General features: G+C 39.2%; 2 protein-coding genes and 1 long non-coding RNA gene across 4 annotated transcripts; 2 read left to right on the top strand and 1 right to left on the bottom strand.

Annotated features, from left to right (window-relative positions):
• The first annotated feature begins 475 nt into the window (after positions 1-475).
• On the top strand, positions 476-7,051 carry retsat.2 (retinol saturase, tandem duplicate 2). Its single transcript, XM_044051064.1, has 11 exons — positions 476-719; positions 2,626-2,808; positions 2,961-3,202; positions 3,664-3,865; positions 4,358-4,555; positions 4,647-4,766; positions 4,943-5,081; positions 5,275-5,384; positions 5,512-5,681; positions 6,340-6,499; positions 6,598-7,051. Exons 1-11 carry the CDS (start codon positions 560-562, stop codon positions 6,744-6,746), a joined length of 1,833 nt encoding a protein of 610 aa, XP_043906999.1. The 5' UTR covers positions 476-559; the 3' UTR covers positions 6,747-7,051.
• A 63-nt stretch (positions 7,052-7,114) lies between these two features.
• cdk21 (cyclin-dependent kinase 21) lies at positions 7,115-12,620 on the top strand. 2 transcript variants are annotated; one of them, XM_044051067.1, is made up of 8 exons: positions 7,115-7,798; positions 8,013-8,249; positions 9,371-9,503; positions 9,632-9,799; positions 9,948-10,057; positions 10,140-10,190; positions 11,109-11,241; positions 12,152-12,620. In XM_044051067.1, the coding sequence occupies exons 2-8, from the start codon at positions 8,020-8,022 to the stop codon at positions 12,227-12,229; spliced, it is 903 nt and encodes a 300-aa protein (XP_043907002.1). In that variant the 5' UTR covers positions 7,115-7,798; positions 8,013-8,019; the 3' UTR covers positions 12,230-12,620. The 2 variants fall into 2 exon arrangements, with proteins under 2 accessions (XP_043907002.1, XP_043907001.1); XM_044051066.1 differs by having other exon boundaries at positions 7,115-8,249.
• LOC122785326 lies at positions 10,651-12,207 on the bottom strand. The gene is made up of 3 exons (XR_006362271.1): positions 12,146-12,207; positions 11,388-11,464; positions 10,651-11,287 (listed from the first exon to the last, which is right to left on the bottom strand). It is a non-coding gene; the product is annotated as an uncharacterized LOC122785326 (long non-coding RNA).
• Positions 12,621-12,790: the final 170 nt, after the last annotated feature.

Below are 12,790 nucleotides of genomic sequence, written 5' to 3'. Positions count from 1 at the left end.
TAAAATTTAGAAGTCAACTGTGAGGTTTTTGTGTGTTCTTGCTGGAGGGAGGCGATCAAGTCGGACGAAATGTAACCTTTTAATCAGGCCACACAAGAGTAGTGGTTCTGAGATTATTCCCATAAGTCAAATACTGTTGGTTGAAAGTTTTGAATTTAATTTTTTTATTTGTTTTCATGAGACAAACTAAATAAACATTAGCCTTGTGTTAAAGTCATAACTCATATTCTGTAATATATTTCAAATCCAGTTTTTTTGCTCTATTCTTCTGTAAAGTGTCCTTGAGAGTTCTTCAAGGCTGTTGTAAATTAAATGTATTATTATTATTGTTATTATATATACATCAGTTTATTCAATTGCATTATTTTGCATGTGATGCGTTGATTGGTCCAACCGCGTCTCAGTGCTGCCTCTGATTGGCTGAAGCGACGAGCTGCTGTGACGTAGGCGGGCCTTGATGCGGAAGAGACGACAGTGGACACAGTAGTCTGTAGTGTTTAGTTAGTGTTTGACACATCTGTCCCCGCAGTCCCGCTTCCGTTGTCTATGCTGCGACACAATGTGGCTCAGCGTCGCGCTCGTGTCTGTCGTTGTGGTCATATTTATATTAAAGTATGTCCTTAGCGGCTCTGGACCGAACCCATTTGACAGGGACACACGTGAACCGCTGAAGAAGATGGTCCTCGACAAGAAAGAGAAAAACAAAGTGCTCAAACAAGGTGAGTTCGACTTTTTTCAGGTGCACGAACGTGTTCCTATTTAAGTTAAACACACTCCACTCCTTATTTCACACGTGTGCCTATTGCATAATGATGTAGGGGAAATGTCAACGAATATGGCTGCAGGATTTTTTACATTTCACACTGTTACACACACGCAGACACACATACGACTACAGTCTGTCTTGTATAAATTACCTAAAATGGATACTTGAGTAAAAGTACAAGTATGTCACCAGAAAATGACTTTGGTAGAAGTTGAAGTTACTTTTTTATAATGTTACTTAAGTAAAAGTCTTAAAGTATATGACATTTGCTGTAAGTATCAAAAGTAATGTTCTCATATGAAATGTACTTTTTGTAATTTTTAAAAAAGTAAAGGTAATAAAAAAACGAGGAGTTGAGCCATGGCACTACAGTGGTAAAGAAAATTTTCTTTCAACAGGAAAGTTTTCAGTTCAATTTCTGGCTCTGCTAGTCTGTATGTGTCCTTGAGCAAGACACTTAACCTGTAGTGTAAAGCAGCTCATCAAGACTAGATAAGCTCTATATAAATACAGACCATTAGAAACTTTTATTATTATTATTTTATTTGGAGTAACAAAGATGGTTGGAGGATATGTAGTGGAGTAAAAATTGCTAGAAATATGAATAACAAAGTGTGAGTTTTGTACTTAAGTACAGTAACAATGTATTTGTACTTTGTTACATTATATGGCAAACAATTTGTTACAATTGTTACAATACAAATTTTATGAATCAAAAGCTTTTGTTATATAATTAAGAAAAAGAAAAAATCAAGCTAAAATTAAAATTACAATTCTATTATAATTCTTTCAAGATGGGGAGTTTCTTTGTTAAGTGAGTCGGGGGATGTAGACAATAATCCTAATGAAGAATTTGGGCCAATACAGTCACAGTATTTGTAGATACACAGGACTCAGGCTGCAACTAATGATTGTTTTCATCATCAATTAATGTCGATTATTTTATTGATTAATCAGGTCACCGCTTAGTCTATATTCTCAAATGTCTTGTTTTCTCCACAAACCAAAAGTGATTCCATTTTAATGATTTCTTTGTTACATGTGTAAAATCCCAGCCATTTTTGAAATACTCACCAAATACCAACAAACCTTCTGATGCTCTGTTTGAACTTCAGCTGGTCGTCCTAACCATGTATTCATGATTAAATAAATGCATTCCGCTGCTGCCATGTGAGAGGACTGAGATGTGTTATGATGCCTGACTCTAGAGACAAAAAAAGTACATTGCCAAAAAATATCAGTTGCAGCCCACCACAGTTGTTGTTGTTGTTGTTGTTGTTGTTTCTCATTATAAATCACAGAGAGATTAGCTGCAGCTCCCTTACGTTGAGGTAATTCTTACTTTATGTGTTTGTTGACCTTTGGGCCAAATTCCTGTAGTGGTATAATTCAAAAGTTACATCACTGGATCTCAAAAAACACTATTGCACTATCGCTAAAATGTCACCCATATATTTTGTAACACTTTAATAATTTCTTTTTTTTTCCCTGTTTTTATTGCACTATAAAAACAAATCCTATCGCTGTTTTATCTCATGTCCAGAACTGGTGTTTCTTTCTTTTCTGTTGTGTCTCTAATAAATTTATGATGTATGTATGTGAGCAGCAGACTGGATCCTTTTGGGATTAATAAAGTATTTATTTGTCTATTTTAATCAAATGTGTGGTGAAAAAACTCTCTAAAACCTAATTTTGATTAAGACAGAGAAGATGGCAATAAATCCTGTCTTTCAATGTCAGATAAAAGACATTTATGTCATTATTATATAGTATGATTCCTCAAAGGAAAGAAAAACCGATGTGCCATTTTGTGCCAAAGCTGAGCTCTGGTTTGAACGTTTGTCGCCTTTTTTCATCAGGATTTGTGGCCAGTAAAGTCCCAGACAACCTGGATGCCATCATCATCGGCAGTGGGATCGGCGGGCTCGGGCTCGGGGTGCTGCTGGCCAAAGTTGGAAAGAAAGTTCTGATTCTGGAGCAGCACGATCGGGCCGGGGGATGTTGTCACACATTCACTGAGAAGGGTTTTGAGTTTGATGTTGGTGAGAAGCACTTCTTTTCTTGTTTCAGCAAATATAGAAGATGCTGTTCTGAAATACAGGACTTTGGAAATACTGTATGTCTTAGATAAAGTAACAGTTTAATTTCTTGGTTTATAATCACATAAAAAGTTCCCCTCCTTTCTCTTCTTCAGGAATCCACTACATCGGTGACCTGCTGGAACACAAGCCGTTCCGCTGCATGCTGGATCAGTTGACCAATGGACAGCTGCAGTGGGAGCCTCTGGAAAACCCCTTTGACCAAGTCGTTCTGGGACCTCCAGAAAACCGCCGCTGCTACCCCATCTACAGCGGCAGGAACCGCTTCCCAGACGAGCTGAAGAAGTGTTTCCCTGGAGAGGAGAAGGCCATTGATGAGTATATGAGGCTGGTTAAGGTAGGAGAATGTTGCACCTAAAAATGTTGTGTTAAAAATAACACAACTGTCAATCAGAGGTTAGTCAAATACAAAGATTTGGATATGTGACCTTTATGATACTTAATATAACACTGCACCACTGCACTTTAGCACATAAAGGCCTTATTATCTAGATGTCTGTTGTTGTCACTGACCCCTCTCAAAGGTTCAAGGGTTGGTAAATCAAAGGTGTGGGTAATTATTGAGGTCTCCTGTGAATTGACACACAGTATTACATAATTGTATCCAGACTTGGTTGCATCAGTTCCAGATGATGATGACACAAAGATAAATGAATGCCAGTTTCTTTCTTAGTGTGGAAACATTTAAGTATAGCTTTTCATTTCAATCATCTCTGTGTAACTGCTATTTTTTAGTTTTTGGTTCAGAACGCAGAACAGCAGTGTTCACTCGTCTTCATCTGTGTGCTTTATCTCCAGAAAGCTGGCCGGGGCATTTGGCTCCTTGCTATGTTGAAGCAATGTCCCGTCCCCATAGCTAAGCTGCTGGTCTACACTGGCCTGGTCAAACATCTCTCTTTCTTCTTTAAAATGGCACCACGCAGCCTGACAGAAGTGGTCAATGAACTGACGGAGAATAAAGACCTCCGGGCTGTTTTCTCCTACATCTTTGGCACCTACGGTAGGCCACGTACAATTCTGTTGATGTAATGAGGTTTTCTCTTTGTGTTTTCTGTGATCAAATAGCGGATTGCGCTTCATGACATGTAATTACACCTGGTATTGACATGCGTCTCTGATCCTGTTATCCCCCCTTACGTCACCTTCCTCTTCTGTGTGCTGCCATAGCAACAAAAAAGTTGCATTATTGTATGGATTCCTCTTTGCTTTTTCAAGCATGGGAAGAAGTTCTTAATAAGCGGAAACATGACAAAAGTCGCCACTGACACGTTAGCTGTGCTTGGAGCCAGCAAGTACCTCCGCTCCACTCAGTCGTTGTGGGTTGATTGTAGACATTTAAACTTCTGGTCTGGACCACCTCCTGAAGTTGTTTTGCCAGAACTGCGCTATCCGCTTGCAATCCAATCACAGAAAAACACATTTTAAGGCCAGGTGTAAATGGGGCCTTTGACTTTGCTGCTCACAGTTGTTTTCCCCCCTCTCTGATGTGTAGGTAACATGCCCAAAGATGCCAGTTTCTCTATGCACAGCCTGCTGGTCACTCATTACCTGAACGGTGCCTGGTACCCTAAAGGAGGAGCCAGTGAAATTGCCTACCACATGATCCCAATCATCGAGAAGGCTGGTGGTGCCGTGCTAGTTCGAGCTCCGGTGAACAGAATCTTGTTCAATGATGCCAAGGAAGCCTGCGGTACACGTTATACTTGTTTTCCCTGCTGATACACATTCAGAACTTGCTGAAGGGAGATTCACTCTGTGTTTGCTTGCTCTTATGGTTTTAGGTGTGAGTGTCATGAAAGGTCAGGAGGAAATCCACATCCATGCCCCTATGGTCATCTCCAATGCTGGAATATTCAACACCTACCAGAAGCTGCTGCCGAAAGAACTCCAGGCCATGCCAGGTAAGGAAGAAATCACCTCTCCCCCCTCTGTCTGTCTGTGTGTGTGTGTGTGTGTGTCTCTGTGTGTCTCTCTGTGTGTGTGTGTGTCTGTGTCTCTTTCTTTTATAAATTCATTCTTAATTAAATATCAATGTTTCAAAGCTTTTTGCTGAAGTGTATTTTATTTTGTCTTGCAGCCATCCAGAAGCAGCTGGGTATGATGAAGAATGGTGAAGGTGGCCTGAGTGTGTTTTTGGGTCTGAATGGAACTAAGGAGGAGCTTGGCCTGAAAGCAGACAACTACTGGATCTTTACTGAGAACAACTTTGATGAACTGTACGTTGTGTTGAATCTTGCATCTGTTGCCTCTCATTATTTTTAGTTACATCAATGGGTACGGTGTAATGATTTGCTAATAACATGAAAATATAGGTGTTTTTGTTGCACTTTTATGAACTTAGAGTCACTCTGAATGGCTTTTACATTAAATTGTGTGAGAATTCAGCCACTGTTATGTTTCCATTTACAGGGTGGAGAATTACCTAAATGGAAACAGGGAAGAGTCTGCTAAAAACGTACCCCTGCTGTTTGTTGCCTCTCCATCAGCTAAAGATCCAACCTGGGAGGAAAGATCACCAGGTATAAGAACATGACATGCAGCTTCTATATTTGCTCTGGAAAAACAGCTCTGGATAAACCAGAATACAAATTCTCAGTTTAAAAAGCCTACATTGTGTTGTTTTGTCATTGTTTCCCTTCATATTAGGTAAGTCCACCTTGAGCCTGGTCAGCTTTGCCAACTACAAATGGTTTGAGGAGTGGAAGGACGACAAAGTGACAAACAGAGGGGCCGACTACAAGGAGTTGAAACAGATTTTCATCAACTCTGTCCTGGAGGTGGTTATGGGTGTGTTCCCTAAAATAACCAGAGACAAGGTAAAGATTCAGGGTCATGACAAAGTAATCAAAATTAGACATTATATCATGTTTTTTTTATTCTCCTTCTCTGCTTGGACATACATGTATACTGTATGCATCCTCTTTACATACTTCATGATATTTTATTTGACGTATTTCATGGATTTATTTTCTGTGAGCTTATAAAACTACTTCTCCATAGAAAACTGCGCTGCAGGAACAGGCTGCCAGTGCTTTTTATCAATTAGTTAATTTATTATATGGGATTAAAGAGCCATTTTAGGTTGTTTCTAGTATGCAACATATGTATCAGTTAGTATTATTAAATATTAGTAATGCTATTAACAAATTGTGTATAATTCTGATTTTTTTGGCAAATATTGTATTCATTAATTGAAGATTATTTTTATAATTTGATTAATCTGGCGATAGACCCTGGACAGTTCGCCAGTCCATCGCAGGGGCCTCAAAATAATGATGTTTTCAAATGTCTTGTTTTGTACACACACCTCATTGATTGTCTTAATGATGAAGCAAAGAAAAAAGAAAAATATTCACTTTTTAAGAAGCGAAAACATCTGACTATAATCATCTGATTATAAAATTACAAAATGAGTTGACATCCTTTTAGTTTTAGTTTAATTGTGACTCAAATACACAATGCTCATTTTTGTAGATTGAATATGTTGATTGCGGAACCCCCATCACAAACACACACTACATTGGAGCCCCCAAAGGTGAAATCTATGGAGCGGATCATGGCATCGCCCGCTTCAGCCCTGAACTCAGCGCTACAGTGAGACCTCAGACTCCACTGAAGAACCTCTACCTGACAGGTCAGTCAGTCCACAGTTTGCACTCTGATACCAACCCCTGGCAGGATTGTGTCGTGTATGATTGCAGCTTCGGCACGTGTCATGTCTTTGCCTTACAGGCCAGGATGTGTTTCTCTGTGGTTTTGCTGGTGGTCTCGCTGGAGCCCTCACCTGTGGCTCAGCTATTCTCAACCGCAACCTCCATCTGGATGCCATCAATCTGGCAAAGAAAAGAAAATTCCAGAGCGACAAATGTAAAAATGAGTAGCTACTTGTCAACATTCATACCTTAGTAACCAACTTTAACCAGTAAACTTTGAAATGCCCTGGTACAGAGAGTACTAAAAAGAAAGTGTAATTAACCACTTTGACTTATACTGTGTTGTGAAATATGCATAAATACACTTATTATTTGCATGGTTAACTTATGAGTGGGGTGTTAAATGTCTGAGCTTAAGGTAAATGAGCTTTCAGACAACCTTTTTATTTCATTTTATCAGTTATTGTTTGGTTTGCAATTTGTAACAAGTTTAAAAGAAAAATACGCAAAACAATAAATGCGATGCCACGTTATTTCTGGTGTACAATGCATATTTATTACTACCATATTATCTCTTTCTCAATAGGTAACTTAAGTGTCTTTTCTTGTTTTATTGGTTGATGAAGGATCACATCCATCAATGTCTGTTTTTACGAATTTACTGAATGAATGAATCAATGCCTAACTATTTTGATAATCTAATCAAATTAGAGTGTGACTTTTAAAGTGCATTCTCTTTCTTTACCAGCATAAAGGAACTTCTTAACTGTTCCTTTATGATGGTAAATTAAAAATATATGGATTTTCTATGGTTAAACACCAACCAATATTATTATTCTTACATTTTATGAGTCAAAGCAGAAAAAAATAATAACAACAAGTAGTATTAGTGGCCGCAGCACTATAATTTATTTTAATGTAAAAACAAATAATAAAATCCTGCATGTTGTCTATGGTAAAGACCCATTTAATCTCCTCTTCACCCTTAACTGTTTATTTATTTTGTTTGTTTATTTTGTTTTTGTTCACTGGACTCCAAACAGGACACCCCTCATTTTGTACCTGAACGCATCATCATGTGTTCACACACTCTGACATTAACGACAAGCAGCAGGTGAACACGTGAAAGAGGAGTGGACACAGTGGAAAAAATGTCAATTTTTTAGCTTTCTGATTAGTTCGCAGACAAAAGGGGTGTGATTTTCTCCGATATTTCTGTCAAACTGGCGGCAGGAGACTGTCGACATCCGTCTGTAGGCAGTGGTTGTACTAACGTAGAGGTAAGTTAACTACATATTTACAGTAATTACCTGTAGCTCATGACTGTAACGGGTGATAATTACCTGCTAGCTAACCTGAACACCTTATTAACCTAAAACCAGGTGACTGCAGGTCTATATATTATTATATTTATCTAAAAACGGCATTTTTAAGTGTTGTCATTCTAAAATGGACATGTTTGTGGACAATTGTGGTTAATTGACCCTCATTTAGGAAGAAAATGGACGCCTGCATTAAACCGTTGTGCTTCGAGCTGCTGTCAGAAGTCGGCGAAGGCTCCTACGCTAAAGTGTACAAAGCCAGAGAGGTGGGGGAGGAGCAGCGCCTCCTAGCTGTGAAGAAATTCAATTTCCACGCAAGCGCTTCGGACAATGGCATCCCCGCCTTCATCATCCGGGAGGTGTCGCTGCTGCGTAAGATGAAATCCTTCAACCATCCCAACATCGTCAAGTAAGTTTCATGTCCACGCTATAACTGAATATTAGCCCTAAAACAATTACTCGATTACTAAGATTATACAAGATTAATCGGTTGTTTGACTGTTTTCTTTTTAAAGAATTGAAACATGTTTTCTGCTTTTTCAGTATCTTAAATATTTATATAACAAAGAAATTGTGGACAAAACATGACATTTGAGAACAATATAATTTCCAGGTTTGAGAAACACTGACCAATATTTTTACTGACATCTTATAGACCAAACGTTATTAAATAATCGACCGATTTTGAAGAAGTGCAGGCCCACTAAATATGAATAATGATGACGTGGTAAAAGTGGACCAGTTTAGTTTCCTCTGTACAAGCAAGTGGTGCAGTAAATCCATCTAGCTTCTACTGCTTTAATCCCCAGTCACAAAAACAATCAATAAAAAAACAACAATCAATATTGTACTGCAGATAATTATTAAACAAGTGTTATTATTACTAAACAAGTTTTCTATTGTATCAGCTTCTTAAATGTAAATATTGTCTGGTTTCTTTGCTCCTTATAACAAAGAAGTCATTATGAGTAATTTTGGTTTGTGGACAAAAAAGACATTTAGGAACATCATTTTCTCACCTTCTATCGACGAGACAAGTACTCAGTTAATCGAGAAAATAATCGACTGTGAAAATAAATTAAAGTAGATGCAGCTCTACTTGCTTTGCATGGATATGAATTTTGCGGGAATTATAGTTAAAAACAATTTTTTTAAAGCAGACTCAGCAGGCTCAGCCTCTGTTCTTTTTCATGTTCTCTGTAGAACCAGTCAGTCCATGATGATAATCTGCAAAGCCAGTCATTCCGCCATCGACTGGCATCAGGAAGTACACCTTCTGTAACATTTATGTTGACCATTGCTTTCACTCCCATTTGACATTAACGCTTGACGCGCTGATTCTTTTATTTATTATATTTTCATGTGTTTGATAAAAATCATAATTGGGTTTATTTACTCTTTGTTTTGCCACAACATGAAAGGTTTCGATTCAGCCTGTTTACGACCGCATGACACCATTTTGAATCTTGTTATATTATTGTTTTTTATTTATTCTGCTATGAGATGTATTGGGTTTTTTTTTTTATTCAGGCTTTTGGATGCATCGGTTGAACCAGTGGGCCGGAGCCTGGACCTGACACTGGTGTTAGAATACATCGACCAGGACCTGTCCACCTACCTCTCCAAGGTTCCTGCTGCTGGAATGAGTCCTGACTGTATTAAGGTGTGACCTGTCATAGGCGAGCTGCCACGTGTATATGACTTTTTTTGATTGTGTCCCCAGAAATACATGAAACCCAGATTTTGAAAACAAAGTCCTTCTCTGTGTTGCTTTGTGTCTGTGTTGTACAGAATGTGATGCTGCAGCTGCTGCAGGGTTTGGACTTCTTACACACTAACATGGTGCTGCACCGTGACCTGAAACCAGAAAATGTCCTGATCAGCAGCCGAGGAGAAATTAAAATTGCTGACTTTGGAATGGCACGCATCTACACCTTCAATATTGCTCTCACTCCAGAGGTAAGTGAAGCAGTCATGCTGAATGTAAACTGCTCATCATGCTTTTTAGTCTCATTGCAGTCATTTTCTGTGCGTCTGCCTGTGATGAAAAATGTTCTTGTCACTTCTTTGAATCCCTGTTTTTGTGTTTTAATCTCTTTGCTCTCAGGTGGTGACACTCTGGTACAGAGCTCCCGAGGTGCTGCTGAGGTCTGTCTACATGTCCTCTGTGGACATGTGGAGCGCTGGCTGCATCTTTGCTGAGCTCTTCCTCTTGAGGTAAGGACAGCCGAGTGTGTCAGTGGCTGTAGGAGAGTCTGGGTAGTTGGAAAAAAATGAAGCATTTTGTTGTTTCCAACAGACCGCTGTTTCAGGCTTTTACAGAGGTGCAGCAGCTGCAAAAAATCTTTGAGTGAGTATCTTCCTTCCTTTCTTCACACATAGTAAGCATTATTATCTGCTTACACGCGTGTGTGTATTGACCAAACCGTGAAGTGAGAGTTCCAATTTTGGAATGTGGTTGTATGAGGTACGGACACATTGTCAAGATCTTTAACAGCTGACTGCTTTCTGCCACATTAGACTGGCAGGCATGGCCACCAGCAAGGGAGTACTGATTTTAGTAAATTTGCAAAAGGCTCACCTAATAAAAATCACACCTTAAGCTTTAGATTACCTGTTAAGCAGCCTTTTCCAAAGGGAAACTCAAGTCTGTGTCACTTTATAAACTTCACACTCCCCACACCAAAGTCCATAGAGAAATTCAGTAATTTTACATCAGTGCAGGCAGGAGTTGATGATCCACTGCTGCCTTCATCACTAGGTTCAAATGTGTTATTACGTAACTTTTATATTTGAAAACCTTCTTTCAGAATTCACTGAGTGGCACAAACCAGCAACTCCCATTTCCCTGCAAGCCGATTTTCTCCATGGACTTTGGTCTGATTAAGCAATGAATATAATTTTAAGATAGATAAAAACTTAAAGCTGGCATTGATTTTTCCTAGGACAGCCTTTTGTTGAGTGGGTTAAATCTGTTTTATCTGGTGTTACTATGACAACCGTGTTTTCAATGAGAGGTATGCACATATAAGATGCTGAAAAAAAAGAACCCAAACTATTCTTTTAAATTCAGCCATGAATATGAGTGCTTTAGCCTTTGTTCATTTCAAATTATTCAGCAACTATGGATCTGTAATGCAGTTAAAGGGTGTCCATCTGCTGCGAGACATTTGTTTTCACCTTTTATTTGTTATTAAATAAATGGATAATGTCAGAGTAGCTTTTGTCCTGGTCCTGGTCTTTGTTGGTTAAATCATCTTTCCCCCAGGTTTATTGGTTTTCCTGGTGAGGAGGACTGGCCGACCGACAGCCCGTTCTCATACTCATTCAGCTGGGGACCAAAGGTTTCCCGCAACATGCCGCTGCACATCGTGGGCCCAGAGGAGAACGACCTGCTGGCTGTGAGCAGATTTGAAATGTTGCCATGCTTTTTTTTTTGTTCCACACCTGGGGTTAGACACACACACACACAGAGGGTGTCAGCATGTTGTAAATTAGCATGAAAAGCATACAACAGCTATGGCCGAGCAAAGAATGATTACTGTACCATTGTAGTATTGTGGACTATGAAATGATTAAGTTTTGGCAAAAGTCAGAGAATCAGTATATTAGAAACGCTTCATCCTGAGGGAGACATAAATAGCACAAAACGTCATGTTAGGTCATGCAACAGCTGTCAAGATATTTGAATGTGCACCTCATGAAGGCGGTAGAGGTAAAGACAGCAGAAAGGCAGTAAGGGCGCTTTCACACCAGAACTCACACCCATCACTTTCACACTGCACTTTTGTTACCAGACCAAACTGCGTTGACAACGTCACACAGTTAAAACAGCTGGAAGACAAAAATGCATGAGGAAGAAGAAAACCCGGCTCATCAATTGCCCAGGGACGAAAATCCCTCCTCTTCAGCCGGCATGTTCACCGCAAAAACAAAAAAATGGAGCAACACCAAATTTATACAGTCTTGTTTTCACTTTGGTGTTCAAACCTTATTGGTTTTTCACAAGAGGTTTCCCAGTCAACAGGCGAGGCCGCGTGCTATCCTCACTTCCTCTCTTTGGTTCGCTGGACAGTCCGAGACCCATGTTTTCAGGAGGGCCAGAGTTCGCTTGTTTGGTCCGCACCAGAATTCTAATGAGCTTTCAAACCTGCCCAAACGAAGAGGACTATTCTAGGAAACAAAATCTGGTCCGTTTAAAGTGGAAAGCTCTGGTGTGTAAGCGCCCTCAGACACACCCTCTGGTTGCCTGTAGAAATTCACCAAACAAAATGATTTAACATAACTCATATAATGTTTCCTCACCTGCAGAAATGTTTGACGTTCAATCCCAGCAGCCGCATCTCAGCTGCTGAAGCTCTGGCTCATCCTTTCTTCACACGGCACTGAAGAAAACCTCCGCCTCCGCCGTCTCATGCCATAACATCCATCGTTGTTCAGAGTTTTTGGACTGTTCGAAAAACATCATGAGGGTCTTCTGATTTTTGTGTAACACTCCCATGATCGACCATTTGTATTAACACTTAATTTTTGATCAAACTGGCGAAACGATTCTTTATAATTTAAATTCCACAAGCCATTTCACAGTAAATCATACTTCTTTGTTTTTGTTGAACGTTACCTCGAAAAATTCTGTTTAAAAACACTATTATGAGGACTTGAACGTTGAGTTAGTTAATCTTGTTTCACCAAAGCCCTGACTTGTAAACACGGGAGGAAATTGCCTTCTTTTATTTAATTTTATGTTTTTGTTTGTTTTTCTGAAGAAAATTATGGTGCAATAACTGGTTTGTAAAAACGTTTTTTTGAGTTTGTTTTTTTACCACTCAAGTTGCACTGTTCATTTGAGAAACATTTCTATAAATAATTGTCTCACAGATCAGTCCCTGCATTTCAGTACAACACCAGAAGTCTTTACTCTATGCTGCTATCAGCCTGCCCTTTGTAATC

Source organism: Solea senegalensis, linkage group LG19, assembly GCF_019176455.1.
Source record: "Solea senegalensis isolate Sse05_10M linkage group LG19, IFAPA_SoseM_1, whole genome shotgun sequence".
In the NCBI taxonomy this organism is placed as follows: domain Eukaryota; kingdom Metazoa; phylum Chordata; class Actinopteri; order Pleuronectiformes; family Soleidae; genus Solea; species Solea senegalensis.
Note: the sequence above shows the minus strand (reverse complement) of the source record. Positions and strands in the feature narration are given on the sequence as shown.